Source organism: Papaver somniferum, chromosome 9 (assembly GCF_003573695.1).
Source record: "Papaver somniferum cultivar HN1 chromosome 9, ASM357369v1, whole genome shotgun sequence".
Taxonomy (NCBI): domain Eukaryota; kingdom Viridiplantae; phylum Streptophyta; class Magnoliopsida; order Ranunculales; family Papaveraceae; genus Papaver; species Papaver somniferum.
This window is the reverse complement of record NC_039366.1, coordinates 90510334-90524990: the sequence shown is the minus strand read 5'-3', so window position 1 is coordinate 90524990 and position 14657 is coordinate 90510334. Positions and strand designations below refer to the sequence as shown.

The window sequence follows — 14657 nt, the reverse complement described above, 5'->3', positions numbered from 1 at the left end:
GGAATCTAATTTACCGTTTTTTAAGGTTCTCGGGGAAATCAATCATTTTCAATCATCCACCATATTTACCTTCTATTTCGCATGATTTTTAAAGGAATACCAATATTAGCGGGGATATTATTTGAACGATCCAACGGTTAGGATCTGTTATAATTGTCCTATATGAGATGGTATCACTCCGCTAATAATGGTATCTCCCTATTGATGGTGTATTTTTGATAAAGGGTAAAACAATAATTTTGGGTGACTTTTTAGATCAGGTAAAATGGTAATTTTATACTGCAAGGGAAAAACAGTCATTTTATAATTTAACGAGAAAAGTCTTTCGTCAAATTTGGGGTCAGGGGTGAAATGGTCATTTTATGGAAGGTCGAGCGAAAAAGAGCAAAAATGTCATTTTGGGATTCCTCTCGATGTTTCCCTCAATACTTAATTGTCAAAATGTTTTAGTGGTATAATTCTCAACTGAACTCCTAAAAACATAAAATTCTTTAATTTTATTCAATTTCATGAGAAGACGTCAATTCATGTGAAGGCATGAATTTCTCTATTTTTGCTCAATTTGCAGTGAAGCATAGTATCTTGATTCTTATTGGTCGAAGGCTGGCTTGCCCAAGCATGGAGTGAAGACTTCCTATGATTGGTTGCAATAAAACCCTAATCATGGTCGAGAAACAAACAAAATTGTAATTAAGATTAGCCGTGACTGCTAGTCACGGATTGGTTTCAACCATCCAACTTGATAGGCCTCTCACCTTCCATGATCGACAATCAGGTCTCATGGAGTTGGCATGTCACCCCTCTTTTACTTCGGCCACTCATAACGCTCGAAGCTGACCTGACGTGCTCATGGTGACTGATCAATCAAAATCTCTAACTTGGTTGGATATCTATAACCTGCAGCCAACTTGGTTGGCCTCCCAATTCACATGTCTGGCCAATCATATCTCTTCAATTTGGTCGGCCATCTCTCCTTCCCTTCCGACCAATCATATCTCTTCAACTTGGTCGGACAACATCCAAAGATCACCCAAGGTTGGCCGACCAGCTGGGAGCAATTGGTAAAGAATTTAATCTCTATGCCAAAATTTTCGTATGGATGTCTAGTATAACATACTAAAAAATCACATCAATCGGATGGACGAGCTAAAAGATAGAGCTTAAAGAGCGAGCTAGGTCATGGCTGAAAACTGGAAGAATTCCTCCTGAGTTTTTACTGTCGGGTTGTTTTCACCTCCTAAACGAGCTCAAAACCTAAATATTCTCGCGCAATGTCCTATATTATACTTCCCATAATTGATAGGAAATTTTATTCTGATCAGAATGGTGGGGTCAACCATCAAATCTGAGTTCGTATGAAGAATCTACAATAGTTTTAGTGAATGGTCTCATATCTGAATTTTCTGACTACGAAATTCCACGAATCTACAACTGTTTTTTGTCTTATATCTAAATCTTCGTACATTCTATTCACTATTTCATTCAAGAGGTGTGTTAATGTGATTATGAGACCATATGTCCTGCTACATATGCGTGCACTCATATATCTATTGGATATTTAAGGCAAAGGATGCTATAAGCGCGAGCAAAACTTGATCGAGGCGTGAACATGTCACCGTCCTTAAGAATATATTTCTCCCCTCAAGCTGCAACATGGTTTAACGACGTCTATTCCCCAGGATTCAACGATCACAATCAGGTAAGAGTGCATATTTTAATACTGGATTTTTTGTGAAAAATAAGAAATCATTTTACTGTAAACACAATGTTCATACACCGCAAGTATAAACATAAGACATTTCAGTATGGTAAAAAGAAAAGATAACTGACAATTAAACAGAGATATATTATTTATCTGGCAACTCATAAACCCCAATGTATATATAGAGCTTGAACAAATGTTTTTATAGATATATATAAAACCCCCTCATCCTCTAATCTATTTTTGATTAACAGTATCCACAATATATATACACCATTACCCTAATCAGTAATTGTCACAAGAATTTTGGTGGAAGAAATCTCATATATTTTAGGAAAGTTAACTAAGAATATATAATTTGGGGTTACTTTTCATCTTACAAGAACTTGAAAGAAACCAGCCGTCTAAAATATTTTCTGTCAAAAACTTTAGTTGCAGCAAGAAATAGTTTGAAGAAGCAAGATTGATCGAAGGGTTAAAGCTTTGTATCGTTTGGAGGATCATCTTCTTGCCACAAATCAAGTAAATTTTCTATCCCTTATAACGTTTATGGATTAAGTTAATAGAGTACGTCTACTCTTTTTGTGAAGTTTAAGTTTTTTCTTTTAACAAACCAGGGATGTGAGCAAGCCTTGGGTTTACATCCTTTTCTTCTGAATATTTTAGGAATTTGTCCCTATTAATTCTGACGTGCACTGTTGTTCCTTCTATTAGTATTTTGATCAATATTTTCTACCTTGTACGAATTTAGTGGTGAGTCTGGTTTCATACAGTTAATAGTATATATATTAGTTTCAGTTAGATCTGGATATGGATCCGTCTCGATGTGTATTTCTAAGTTACTAAGTTTCATGTTGGTCCAAGTGAAGAGAAGTCAACAATCATTTTTTTTAGTGTCAATTGATCTAAATAATGTATTAGTTGGAATTGGCTAACCTTAACGTTAACTAAGTCTATGGAATAAAGTGTTGTACAGAGTACATGTTATTTCAGTTATGAGGTCAATTAACTTCCACAGTCGTATTCTTGTTAGAATCCAGTCTAATGTGCATGAATAATTTAATTGATTCATTTTTCTTGATTAGTGGTGTGTACATGAGTTATGTAATATAGGTAAGAGGACTTATAGTTCTAATAGTGCTCCGTACAATGAAAATATTACTGACAATCTTGGTTCTAGAGTTTAAAGATCCAAGGGGATGGATTGTATTTTTCTGAGAAAATGTCGTGATCAGACGGGTGTGTGGTATAATAGTTATGGTAGCGCTATGTGACGGTGCATAGCGATATGTAATTGGATGTCGTGGTTGGCTCGACTCTCGTGAATTAAATTGCGACGACCGAGAGGTCACATAGTATTCCATGGTGTTATTGGATGGGAGAGTCGATGCGAACACTTATTTACCTAATGCACGGTTGGTCAATTAAGTGAACCTGTAAAACGACAAATGTGAATTTTATAGCTCGATTAAGGAGTTTAACTAGAATATCGTAGTGACTAAGCTAATAAGAGAGTGAGACGTTCTAGCTTCTGTGTAGTTTACATGGGTGTTTGGGACCTTACACTGTCTTTCATTTTCGAGAAACTTCTATTTATTTCACAAATGTTGAAGCACTGTTTTGACTATGACACCTATATGCATAAGTTTTATTTAAAAGGGTTATTTTCTATTTGTTTCGTTCCTTCAAATACTATTTTAACCTTTTGAATTAATCTATCGATATTATAAGCATGCGAAAGTCTACTTTTAATTAGGGTCTGACCCAACTTAATATTTTTCAGGAAACCTTGACCTCGGAGTATTGATGGTGGTTTTTAGTTCAGGGGTAAAATTGTAAAACCTTGTATTTAATGCGTCGTCATTCTGCAAAGAAGATTGAACCATTTAAAATTGATGAGTGCCCAAGCCTCTTTACTTACATATGTATTGAGCAATTCAACATATTTATATGAAATTTATTCATAATGGTGTGTGTAGCAGCAACCCCGAATATTCTGTATATTTCTGAGTATTTATTTTATGCCATGTTCCCCAGTTGAACTCTTAATACTGACATGACATGACGACTAATGCTCGCTCCCAGCCGAGTAGCATGAATCTCCCGAAGTGTCAGGATTAAGATGCGTGTGGAAGTACTCAATCAGAGGCACGCAAAGTTATGCTTCCCTTTGATATTAAATTAGTGATTTTTTGTATCAATATGCAAAATTCACCCAAAAGTGATTGATTTTGCGGCAACCCGCAAAATTCAGTTCTTTATCCTAATTTATCAATTTGCAAAAAGTTAAGTTTTTGCGCCCTGCACAATATCTCGAACCCAATTGGTCGAGACCAAACCTAGGTAAGCTAGGAAATTAATCCGCCACGGACTAGTAGGAGCAAAATCCTACCAAAAATCAGAAAGCAAGAAATAAAAAAGGAGCTGCGGTAAATAGGAGCAGCAACAAGAGGAGGCGTGGCCGCGCCACATGGCTGGCCAGTTCGCCCTAGCAGGCACCACCTGTAGCCGGATGACCACGCTCCATGTTTCCCTTGCCGACCCCCCTTTCCCGTCGACCAATCAGGTCGCTCTAAATGCGCCACATGCATTTAGAATGAGGCCGACCCTATGCTATTATCCGGCCCTCTTTCCATCGACCAATCAGGTTGCTCTAAATACGCCACATGCATTGAGAATGAGGTCGGCCCCATGCTGCTTGCCAACCCTCTTTCCATCGACCAATCAGGTCGCTCTAAATGCGCCACACGCACTTAGAATGAGGCCGGCCCATGCTGCTTGTCGTCCCCCTTTCCATCGACCAATCAGGTCACTCTAAATGCACCACACACACTTAGAATGAGGCCGGCCCCATGCTGCTTTCCGGACCCCTTTCCATCGACCACTCAGATCGCTCTAAATGCGCCTTGAATGAGGTCGGCCCCATGCCGCTTGTCGGCCCCCCTTTCCAACGACCAATCAGGTCGCTCTAAACCCGCCACACACATTAAATAAATCCAAACCGCGCCAACACCTAGTGGTCGTCGCGTAAACATAGACGCACACACTAATTAGGGATTTTACATGCCAAACCCTAATTTGGTTAAGACCGTTATGCCGTCCCATACCAAATAATGCCACCTAAGGAATTAAGTTTGATACGGAAACTAGGGCCAATACTGTTGGGTCATATTTGGATCTAATACCAACATGCCAAGATATAGTTGCCGCGCCATTACGCCACTATGCCACTGGCAGGCGCTAACAATATGTGGCCATAATCAACGACCACCCTCTTCCATAAATTACAATCTCGGTCGTCCAACTTCGCCATCTGAATTGACGGACCTAGATTAAATCTCAGGCGACCAACCAAGACTAACTTAATAGCGTCACACGCTATTTCTTGTAGCAAGTCTTATGACTTAGCTCGCCACACATGATCAACCGCCGCCTAGTTTGCGCGTGATTGGTTAGAATAAATAGGTCTTGCACACAAGACCCACACAACAATCTGCTGCATATTTTCCACGAAAATACTCGAGACATCAAACATGTCACAAACTGGGGGATGCTCACTGGGGTATTGGTCTGGCGGTTTACAACGTGCGGCGTGCAACGCGCCCATTACGAGAAAGTGTCAGGAAAATGCAGACGGTTAATGAGAAGTAAGTGAGTAGTGGGTGTAAGGCTGACCAGTCTTCCCTCGTGATGGAAACATGATGGTCACCACTTTTTACACGACTCCACTTCTTAACTGTCTCCACTTCCTACGAGATCAGGTGTGCTCAATCATGACTTGTATAAATAGGTTTTCGACCTATTTCGACAAGAGGGACAAGTGTTATCAACACAAGTAGCCAGAAACCATATTCTGATACAAGTCATAAAACAGCCACACCTTCATAATTCAACATTCTGATCTCAAACACCTTTTTCGTTTCCCTCCCTAAGATCAACCCTTCTCCTTCACTTTGTGACCGAATTGAATCTGGAACGACCATTTCTTGGTTTAGGCCAGAGTCTTACAGATTATTCTCTCGAATCTCAAAGTACTTCTGTGTAGTACATTTGTTTAGGGTTTGAATTCGTTTCTCATCAACACACCCAAATTTACCAAAAACAGCAGAATCAGTTTTTACCCCAAAACAACTGGCGACCACAATGGGAGATTAATCTCTCGGTTGCAAAATCAATTTTCAATTTCCTAAGTTTTTCAAGATGGTTGATCTTAGAAATGGTTCAGAAACCCTCAATCCCAACTTTACTTCCCCTAGCACTGAAAATACTTCACATGTTATTCCTAAAACTGTTCTTCCATTTAAAACCCTTGTGGAGGCTATGGAGTCTCAATATTTAACAACTATTCACGATTTGATGAAAATCCTGAATTATATTGTCAGGGATCAAGTTATTATTGTCAAGACGCAAGACGAAGTATTTACGCTTTTGAAAGACTTCACGGATCAACTATCGAAGGGACCAACAAATATTCATTCTGGAGGAAACGCCATCAACAATTCATTTTGGACCAATACTGAGGATCAAGAGATGTTTTCTCAAGCTCGGAAAGAAGACTCGTGGGGTTTGTCACGTTCCCATCAGATTCCTCGCAATGAAAAAGATGATTTCATTATGTGTGTCCTTGCTGGAAAGTATCAATTTCCATATTGCATCAGAAGCTGCTAAGAGATCCGCTGCTGCTTTACTCAGTCAATCCGGACCGTCCCAGAATGATGAAGCTCGTAAAGATGTTCAGGAAAGCAGGCGTCCTTCAAATAAAAGATCCAACCTCCAGTCAATCGCTAGTGAAAGAGGAAAGAGAAAATCTCTAGCAGCGGAACAACAACTCAAACGTGCGGCACCAGCGCAACAACAAGAAACTGGAGATGTTTCTCCAAACTTCCCGTTCCCGATCGAGGAAGTAATTGAACTCCTGGAAATATGGAAATATTATTTCTATTTTTAGGTCATTGTCTTTATCTCCCTGTTTTCCACCCTATAGTTGTGTAGGTTTTACTCTTTCTAGCTTTTTATGTATCCATGGCTTGATTTTCATTTTGTCCGTCCTTCACATTGACGACATTTAGGCTAACTCTTCTACAACTCCTTTGGATGTTTCTTCTTGTTGTTGCTTCACTTATTTTTTTGTTGTACATCCTTTCTTTGTACGGGTCACAATGTCAGGATCTGTTAGGTTTTGTCTCACAAAAGTTGTCAGATTTTGGCTTCATATGGTTCATATGTTTGAATTGACAACTTTGGGTATCTTTGTACTTTTTTCAGCTTGAAACTATATCTGGGACACTAGTGTTACGTTGGGTGAATTCACAACTTGGAAGAATATTATCATGGGTTGAACGTGCTATTCAACAAGAGGTAATATCTGAACTTTTTATGAAATATGTATATTACTTTTTTTCCATGCAACTATATCACTCAGGTTACAGACCAATATTCTAAGAGGGGTTTGCTTAAAAGAAGCAGCTCTTGGTCCTTGAAGGGAGAGTGCCCCAATATAACTTGGGTTCCTATGACTGGCTTAGTGCCCTTGAGACCACGATTTTCTGATGGTGGGATGTAAAAAGTCCTCTAGTTCAAGGATGTAAAGCAACTGTTTGTTTGATTTATTATAGAACTTGGGTTTTCTGTCTTAGTGGATAAACGCTTCGCTTAAAAATTGAGAGCACACATGAGTTTGATAACTACGGACAGACCAACTGAATCCATCTCAGCTTCAACTCGTAAGGAAGGTCTTTGTGACTTTAAGATATAATTGAAATTTATACCTTGAATTCGTCTTTTATATGAGTTGATGGTTCTATTCTCTCGCCTAATGAATCATTCTGGTTTGATGCCACATTAATGGTTGTGAAATATTGTGTGCAGGCATGGAATCCGATATCGGCTCAACAACGACATGGGAGTTCAATTGTTGAAGTTTACCGGATTGTGGAAGAGGTATGCATGTTTGTTACGCTTGTTTTAGCATCTCCGTAAGACATATTTCTGCTTTTTAATTATATTTAAGGTCACTACCTGTTTCTCCGTGATCCTGAATTGCGTTTATTATTTCACGTTATTGATATTACTACTAAATAGTTCTCTACATCCCAATCTTGTTACACATACGTGTAAATTCATCATTTTAGCAGCTCTAACGCTAACCTCTACTTCCCAACGTTCCTACACATCCCTTGGTGCGTCAAACTCTTAACCATATATCACTAACCCAATTGACCTAGTTCTTTGAAAAAAAAGAAGCATGAAAATCATGACTACAGTGCAAAAATTAACTGCGTGAAATTTCCTACACATGTGGCAAAATGTATATTCAAATCAGAAGATGTGTGGGGTAAACCACTTTCTAAGAATTCCTCAGTTTCCCTACAGTCCACCACCAGTGGATTGTCCGCATGTGTAATGTCGTGGGCATACACTAACAGTATCTTTTATGCAACTTTTGCTTGTTTAAGGCCTCTTGCCCGCTGATTACAACCTCTTATTATTTGCTGCACATAATCCAACGATGAACATATATCTGATTGCACTCATATCGCTTCCTACTTGATCAAGACTATGTACGAATTATCTTTTAAAGAGGTCAGAAGAAAATAATAACTATGAAGTAAAATGAGCAGAGGCATGACATTTGCATCAGCAAAAGAGATTAGCGCGTCACCTGATGCTTATTCTTTTCCCTTCTTGTTGTTACTGAAGTATTTGCCTTAGAAGCTATGTGTACGTTGCTCTGTGCAAGCTTGTTCTGGTTTAAGATTGACTCCCACCCTCCATTCTTTTTGTTTTTCCGTTTTGAAAAGTCCAGGAGACATCATTTGTTATTGACAACTATAGTAAAGTAGGGTCTTTCCACATTTCACTTGTTTTCTTAAGGCAACCTAGACTTTTATTTATAAGATTTACCAGCCAACGTGGTTGAAAGCCATATCGGAATAGGCTTCCATATCACAACATCTTGGAAAAAATGAACTAATTTAATGCAGAATTAGGGAATTAATTTGATATGTTTCCATCTTCCATCAGTTACGCAAGAACCATCAAAATCCTGACTTTGGATCTTTAAAATAAGGCTTTGGGGGAATCGCCTCTCAGACCTGACATATGAAAGCTTCAGGTTCACACTGACCCGACTGCGTAGATCTTTCTTCTTCATCATCATTCACATTAACAGTAACAACAGCATAAGTAATCTTCTGAAATGATTTCTTAGAATATAATCCACACTTAGCCTTTAGGAGAACCCACTTTCTAAATCGTCTTTGTTTAATTTGGTCCCACCATAAAGAATACATTTTAATCATACAAAATGAAGGGTCATTCTGAAAACTTATTTAACGTACTAATTGAATGCACATTTTGTTGGGGAATTGGACAGTTATTATTTTAGAACATCTGTAATTGGAATACAGGACAAGTGAAGTGGGATGGGGAGGTTGAAATTGTAATATTAATCCCGATGATCTTTATCCATTGGGATGTTTTTATGTTTCATCATTTTTTTCCCCTTTCATGTGTTTTTTTTATTGATTGAACCGATTAAAAACTTATGTGTGGAACAGGACAAAATGATGGATGCATTAACGCCATATGTTATATTCAATTGCAGACAGTTGATCAATTTTTTGCTCTCAAAGTTCCAATGAGATCTGGGGAACTGAATAGCCTATTGAATGGAATTGATAATGCCTTTCAAGTTTATACAAATCATGTTGTCGACAAGCTAGGTAAGCACTGAGTATGACCTCTCTTCATTTATTAATTGTTAAGTTACTAATAGTCTGTTTTCTATTAGCTGAAAACTACTATTGATGATGTGCCCACAGCTTTTGGTAGATCTTGGGTGTATATAGGTCATGAAGAGATACGGTGGACCTCATGTGTAATGATGCGAAGGTCCTAGAACCACATTTTTACAAATTGTATTGCATGTGTAACTCTACTAGTATGTAACATGTAGTACTTGCTATTAGCCTTTGCTACTGATTGTCTTTACTCATCAGTGATAATAAGTGTTTCTGCACCATTCTCAGTTTTGAGCTGATGGGACGTGTCACATTGCTTCCCTGGCAAATTCTGTAGGTTTCCTTAGATGTCAAACCTCCACAGAAAACTCCTACTCTAAATTTGCATCACTTCTATTACAAGCATTACTAAGTTTTAATTTTCTGTGTTGATTTCTATAATCTTCTGATTCGGGATTGACAAATTTATCTGGGCTGTTGCAGTTAGCAAAGAAGATCTCATACCACCTGTGCCTATTCTCACACGATACAAAAAAGAAAGTGGAATTAAGGCATTTGTGAAAAAAGAAAGTGTTGACCCAAGGCTGCCTGATGAGAGACGGAGCAGTCAAATTAACGACCTAACAACACCAAAACTCTGTGTTCGACTGAATACTCTTTTTGTAAGTTTAGCTTCCTCTATGCTGTCAAGTTACACCAGAAATTACCTCTTCATTAATGATAAATAGTTTTCAGTCAATAGCTATATTACATCTAGGTGTATTACAAGCCTCAAGTTGATTGCCGTACATTACTGACTGGACTCTCAAGTCTTAATTGGTAGAGGATTAGTTTATACATGTGGTATCAATAATTCACCAGAAGTACCTGCGATATGCGAATGTTTCTCATTATAATCAGGTCTGCAGATAACAGAAGATGTAACACTCTAGTTTGATATGAACCTAGTTTCTCAAAACAGGTTAGTTAATAGGTTCTGCTGCTTACCAACTATTTTAGTGGTTGGGTTCTGCTCCGAAACTATCAAATGCTCATGGACTTCAAAATTATATAATCAACTAACTTGTACATGATTAGAGTAGTTCATTGACTTTGAGTTCATACTTTTAAAATGTACCGTTCCTCGTTTACATCTTTTGATATTGAATACTATGTGTCACCCACAGTACGCAATTAGTCAATTGAACAACTTGGAAGATAGCATTCAACAACGGTGGACAAAGAAAAAGCCTCGCGAAAATTTGAATATCAGTATGTCTTAAACTTAAGAAATGTTTGTTTTCTTCTTTCATTATCTTCTTCCTTCCATTTTCAGTCATTATTATAAGTTTATTGACAGCAGAATGTAAATAAATAAACTGTTAACTTAGACTCATGCAGTGTAAAAGAAAATGTGTTGCAGAATATCTTGATGGTAAATATATATGTTTTATAGTATATGCAATCAAGCTTCTATGGCTATTCTCCCCAAAATATTCAGCACATTTTTGTAAAATGTCATAGCTTGATTAGAGAAAGAATAGATCCCTTCTTACATCTGCGAGTATCCAAGAAAGATAGAATAGTCTGGTGAGTGACAATCCTAGAGTCAAATAACAGATCACCCCAGTTACTTTCTAGCATTGCTAGAACTGATTAGGTAGTAGTAACAGAGTTTCATAATTTCGGCTTTAAAGTATTTCGAAGCAGTAAACAGTTACATACGTGCTCGTAAATTAATAATCATCCCTGACCACAATTTTCTCAGCAAGAACCACCTAAAACAAGGTGCCTACTAGGCTTCCAAATATCAGAATGAACATGCTCTAAGGTCTAAGTACTGACCATCTAGTTGAACTTCAAAAGTAGTTATAATGTTTAATGGTTCAAAAGTAGTTCTGCTGCACATTATGAATAGGAATATATTGTAAAACTGGGAAAAATTCATTCCCTATAGGCCAAATTGAAAAAAAGTGATAGTAACTATTTTCCAGAAACAGAGGTAGTATGAGATTTCTCCATGGGGGCGGATGTCCAACTGGTGATACTACCTAGAAGGCGGAATATAGGGAATCAGAGACTGAAGTTAGATCTCAGAAAGAGAACTTGTACCTTCAATCCTCAATCCATATAGGCGAAATATGGATTGAGGCAAACATGCCCAAGTATGTTCAAGTTCTCCTAGAGGTTGTATCTTCAATCCTCTGAATATAAAGCAGTTTGCTTCATCGGTGCTGGTTACTGATACATCCACTTTTGCAGGTAGGAGTGCCTGATCGTATTCTTAAGTGCTTGGATTATGTTAAGTCAAGAGATTTAGGAAAACCTGTAGCTTTTTTGGCAAAGATGGCAAGTGTTCGTCCCCTTGCACTTCATCTTCTAGGGAAAGGTCTGTTGGATCCAGGGAACGTGAGGAAATTGCTCAACAGTTCAAACCCAAGGGAGGTTGTTTTGGATATGATGATAATTTCAGACTTAGCTCGGATGGATAAGGTGAGAATCTCACACTGCTGCTTGATGAGTTCATCTAAGGGTGTCAATTATAGCTGTTTACCTAGACCTAATCGAAGAGAAGTGAGACGCATTCTTTGCTTCGGGTACTAAATATATTGATTTTTGGGGAACAAGTACTACCAAAATACTAAATCATATCCATAGTATTATAACCTGTTTCGGTTTGGGTTATTTGGTATCAGGACAGGTAGTAACCAGAATGATTAGAGATGCCGATTTCCTTTCTACTTAGATTTTGATATTTTTGGCCTCTCAGTATTAAATTATAGAATATTAACGACGTCACCAGAATAACCACAGGAACCTTCTGGTTCGACTTATCTCAATACTGGACTAAGAACTCCTACGAGCTGCAACGAACATATTTAACAGGTTGCAATTCTTGGTAGTTAGACCAAACTGGAATGTGAACTGTTGACACCTTCAGTATGTGATGTGGTGATTGAATAATGCAAGTACACTCTTATTCTTTTGGTTATCAACCGGTTAAATTTGTTTGCTTTGCCAAGTTTTAACTCTCTCCCTACTTCCTTGCCTATTTATTTTATTTTTTGCATTTTAAATAGTATAATGGTTTGCAGGATTTGTATGAACACCTTAATAGGGCAGATCTCTTGGAGTCCATGAAGACATTCCTTAGCCATGAAGATCCAAATGTAGTGCAAAAACTTGCAGTGCTATAGGGAACATGTGTCGGCATAGCCCTTACTTTTATAGCTCACTGGTAAGGACGTAATCCATGTGGTATTATATTTTATTGCATGACATGGTTTTGTTGCTCTAAAAGATCCAATTTTCTGTGCACTTCGTGTTATTCATGTATTCCATTTTTCAGGCAAGTCAACATATCATCAGTCTCCTTATAGATGTGCTGATCCAGACAAACGTACCAGAAATATGCTTGTTTTGCTGTAAGATTATTCCCAATCTATATTCATATCTTTTATCTGTCTGATGATTCCAGAATGAGATGTTGGAAGAGCATTCTTCTCATGTCCAAATATAAGTTCATCTGTTTAATTCTAGTTCTGTAAGAATATTTCCTGCAATTCTCTTCTGTGGGTACCATATCAAGTAGAATAAGCTAATTCAATTTGACTGTAAGACCAATAGTAGCATATCCTTTTCGCTTGGGTATCAATGGATAAAGTGGATAGAAGGCCTTTGTTTCAGTTTGATAAGATTATGGATATAAATTGCATTCTGGTAAATGTAATTTTGACGGCAGCGAATGTGGCTAATCACTTCCTCTATCTAATGTATCTAATATTGTGGTTTCATTATCTTCTACACCCGCAAATTCTTCTTATTTAGTGTTCTTATCTGTCTCAGATTGGTAATGCCGCATATCACAATGACCTGTTGTATGAAGAACTTAGGAGATCCATCCTCTACTTACTAGTCTGCTGGTTTCGTCAGAGGAAGATAAAACGAGAGCAAATGCAGCTGGTGCACTGAGCAATCTTGTCCGCAACTCTAATAGGCTTTGTGAAGATATAATCTCGAAAGGAGCCATGCAGGTTTGTCAGATCCGTACACATTCCTTGTTGATGCCTTTGTTTGTGATACATATGCTAAACATGCTTCCTCTCTAGGGGGGACAAACCTTCAGATCTTTCTAGAAGTTTTTTTTCTTAATCCTTCAATCTAAAGCTAATTTAACCTCAAAATCAAAACCAAAACCAAAAGACAACTCTCTCAGAACCATTAATTAAACTAGCTTTCAGTGCGTTAAAAGTTTACGAATGGGCTTGTTTGGTATATACACGGAGAGAAGGATAAAAAAAAAAATCGCAAAAGAATTAGTGTTGTTGATCATCTACATATGGACCCCGTCGAACTGGATGGCGCTAGAAAACAGTGGCACATCTGAGAAGAAGTTGAAATTAGTGTTGTGGATCATCTACAAACAGTGGTACAACTGATTCCACCGGAAAATAGACTTAGTTTAGGAATACAAGTTTCCAAGTATCCAACTGAAACATAGACTTAGTATCTATGATTTCCTTCTTGTCATTTTTAAGTACCTAAGGCTGTTTGATTGTGGTAATTATTTTTCTTTTGCCTTTACAGGCTCTGCTGAAGTTGGTTGCCGACTGTTCCACCGTAGCTTTGAGCCCGAGTAGAAAGGATGCAGTAAATGAATCACCATTGAAGATTGCTCTATTTTCATTGGCAAAAATGTGTTCCTACTCACCTTGTAGGCAGTTTGTCCGTTCTTCAGAACTGTTGCCCATTATTGGACGTCTTAAACAATCCCCAGATGAAACTGTTGCCAATTATGTGTCCATTATAATCAAAAAAATTGCAGAAGCCTGACAAGATATCTACATTTTGATCCGTGTACGCACACTCATGCAATAAAAAAGTTTATTTATGTAATTATATTCTATAATGTATATAGTAAATTTTGCTGTTTATTTTGTACACCTTGTTCTTATTTTTCTGAAGAATCAGATTAATCACGAGCACCTTAGAGTGTGTTGTTTGGTGGTATGCAGTCATATTAACAGAAGGAATCTAATTTACCGTTTTTTAAGGTTCTCGGGGAAATCAATCATTTTCAATCATCCACCATATTTACCTTCTATTTCGCATGATTTTTAAAGGAATACCAATATTAGCGGGGATATTATTTGAACGATCCAACGGTTAGGATCTGTTATAATTGTCCTATATGAGATGGTATCACTCCGCTAATAATGGTATCTCCCTATTGA

At 37.7% G+C, this 14657-nt stretch overlaps 2 protein-coding genes across 2 annotated transcripts; both read left to right on the top strand.

Moving 5' to 3' along the window:
• The first annotated feature begins 6944 nt into the window (after positions 1–6944).
• LOC113314064 (protein unc-13 homolog) lies at positions 6945–12568 on the top strand. Its single transcript, XM_026562840.1, has 6 exons — positions 6945–7060; positions 7571–7642; positions 9309–9426; positions 9928–10106; positions 10611–10695; positions 12519–12568. Exons 3-6 carry the CDS (start codon positions 9342–9344, stop codon positions 12527–12529), a joined length of 360 nt encoding a protein of 119 aa, XP_026418625.1. The 5' UTR covers positions 6945–7060; positions 7571–7642; positions 9309–9341; the 3' UTR covers positions 12530–12568.
• A 509-nt stretch (positions 12569–13077) lies between these two features.
• LOC113312264 (serine/threonine-protein kinase TIO-like) lies at positions 13078–14452 on the top strand. The gene is made up of 3 exons (XM_026561025.1): positions 13078–13143; positions 13317–13457; positions 14011–14452. The coding sequence occupies exons 1-3, from the start codon at positions 13078–13080 to the stop codon at positions 14254–14256; spliced, it is 453 nt and encodes a 150-aa protein (XP_026416810.1). The 3' UTR covers positions 14257–14452.
• Positions 14453–14657: the final 205 nt, after the last annotated feature.

Bases quoted from the DNA above. Each gene is read 5' to 3' on its own strand.
- LOC113314064 (XM_026562840.1), top strand. From the start codon at position 9,342: ATGAGATCTGGGGAACTGAATAGCCTATTGAATGGAATTGATAATGCC. The intron at 9,427-9,927 runs GTAAGCACTGAG...GGGCTGTTGCAG, and splicing joins TCATGTTGTCGACAAGCTAG to TTAGCAAAGAAGATCTCATA. The intron at 10,107-10,610 runs GTAAGTTTAGCT...TGTCACCCACAG, and splicing joins TTCGACTGAATACTCTTTTT to TACGCAATTAGTCAATTGAA.
- LOC113312264 (XM_026561025.1), top strand. From the start codon at position 13,078: ATGGATAAAGTGGATAGAAGGCCTTTGTTTCAGTTTGATAAGATTATG. The intron at 13,144-13,316 runs GTAAATGTAATT...TGAAGAACTTAG, and splicing joins TGGATATAAATTGCATTCTG to GAGATCCATCCTCTACTTAC. The intron at 13,458-14,010 runs GTTTGTCAGATC...TTGCCTTTACAG, and splicing joins TCTCGAAAGGAGCCATGCAG to GCTCTGCTGAAGTTGGTTGC.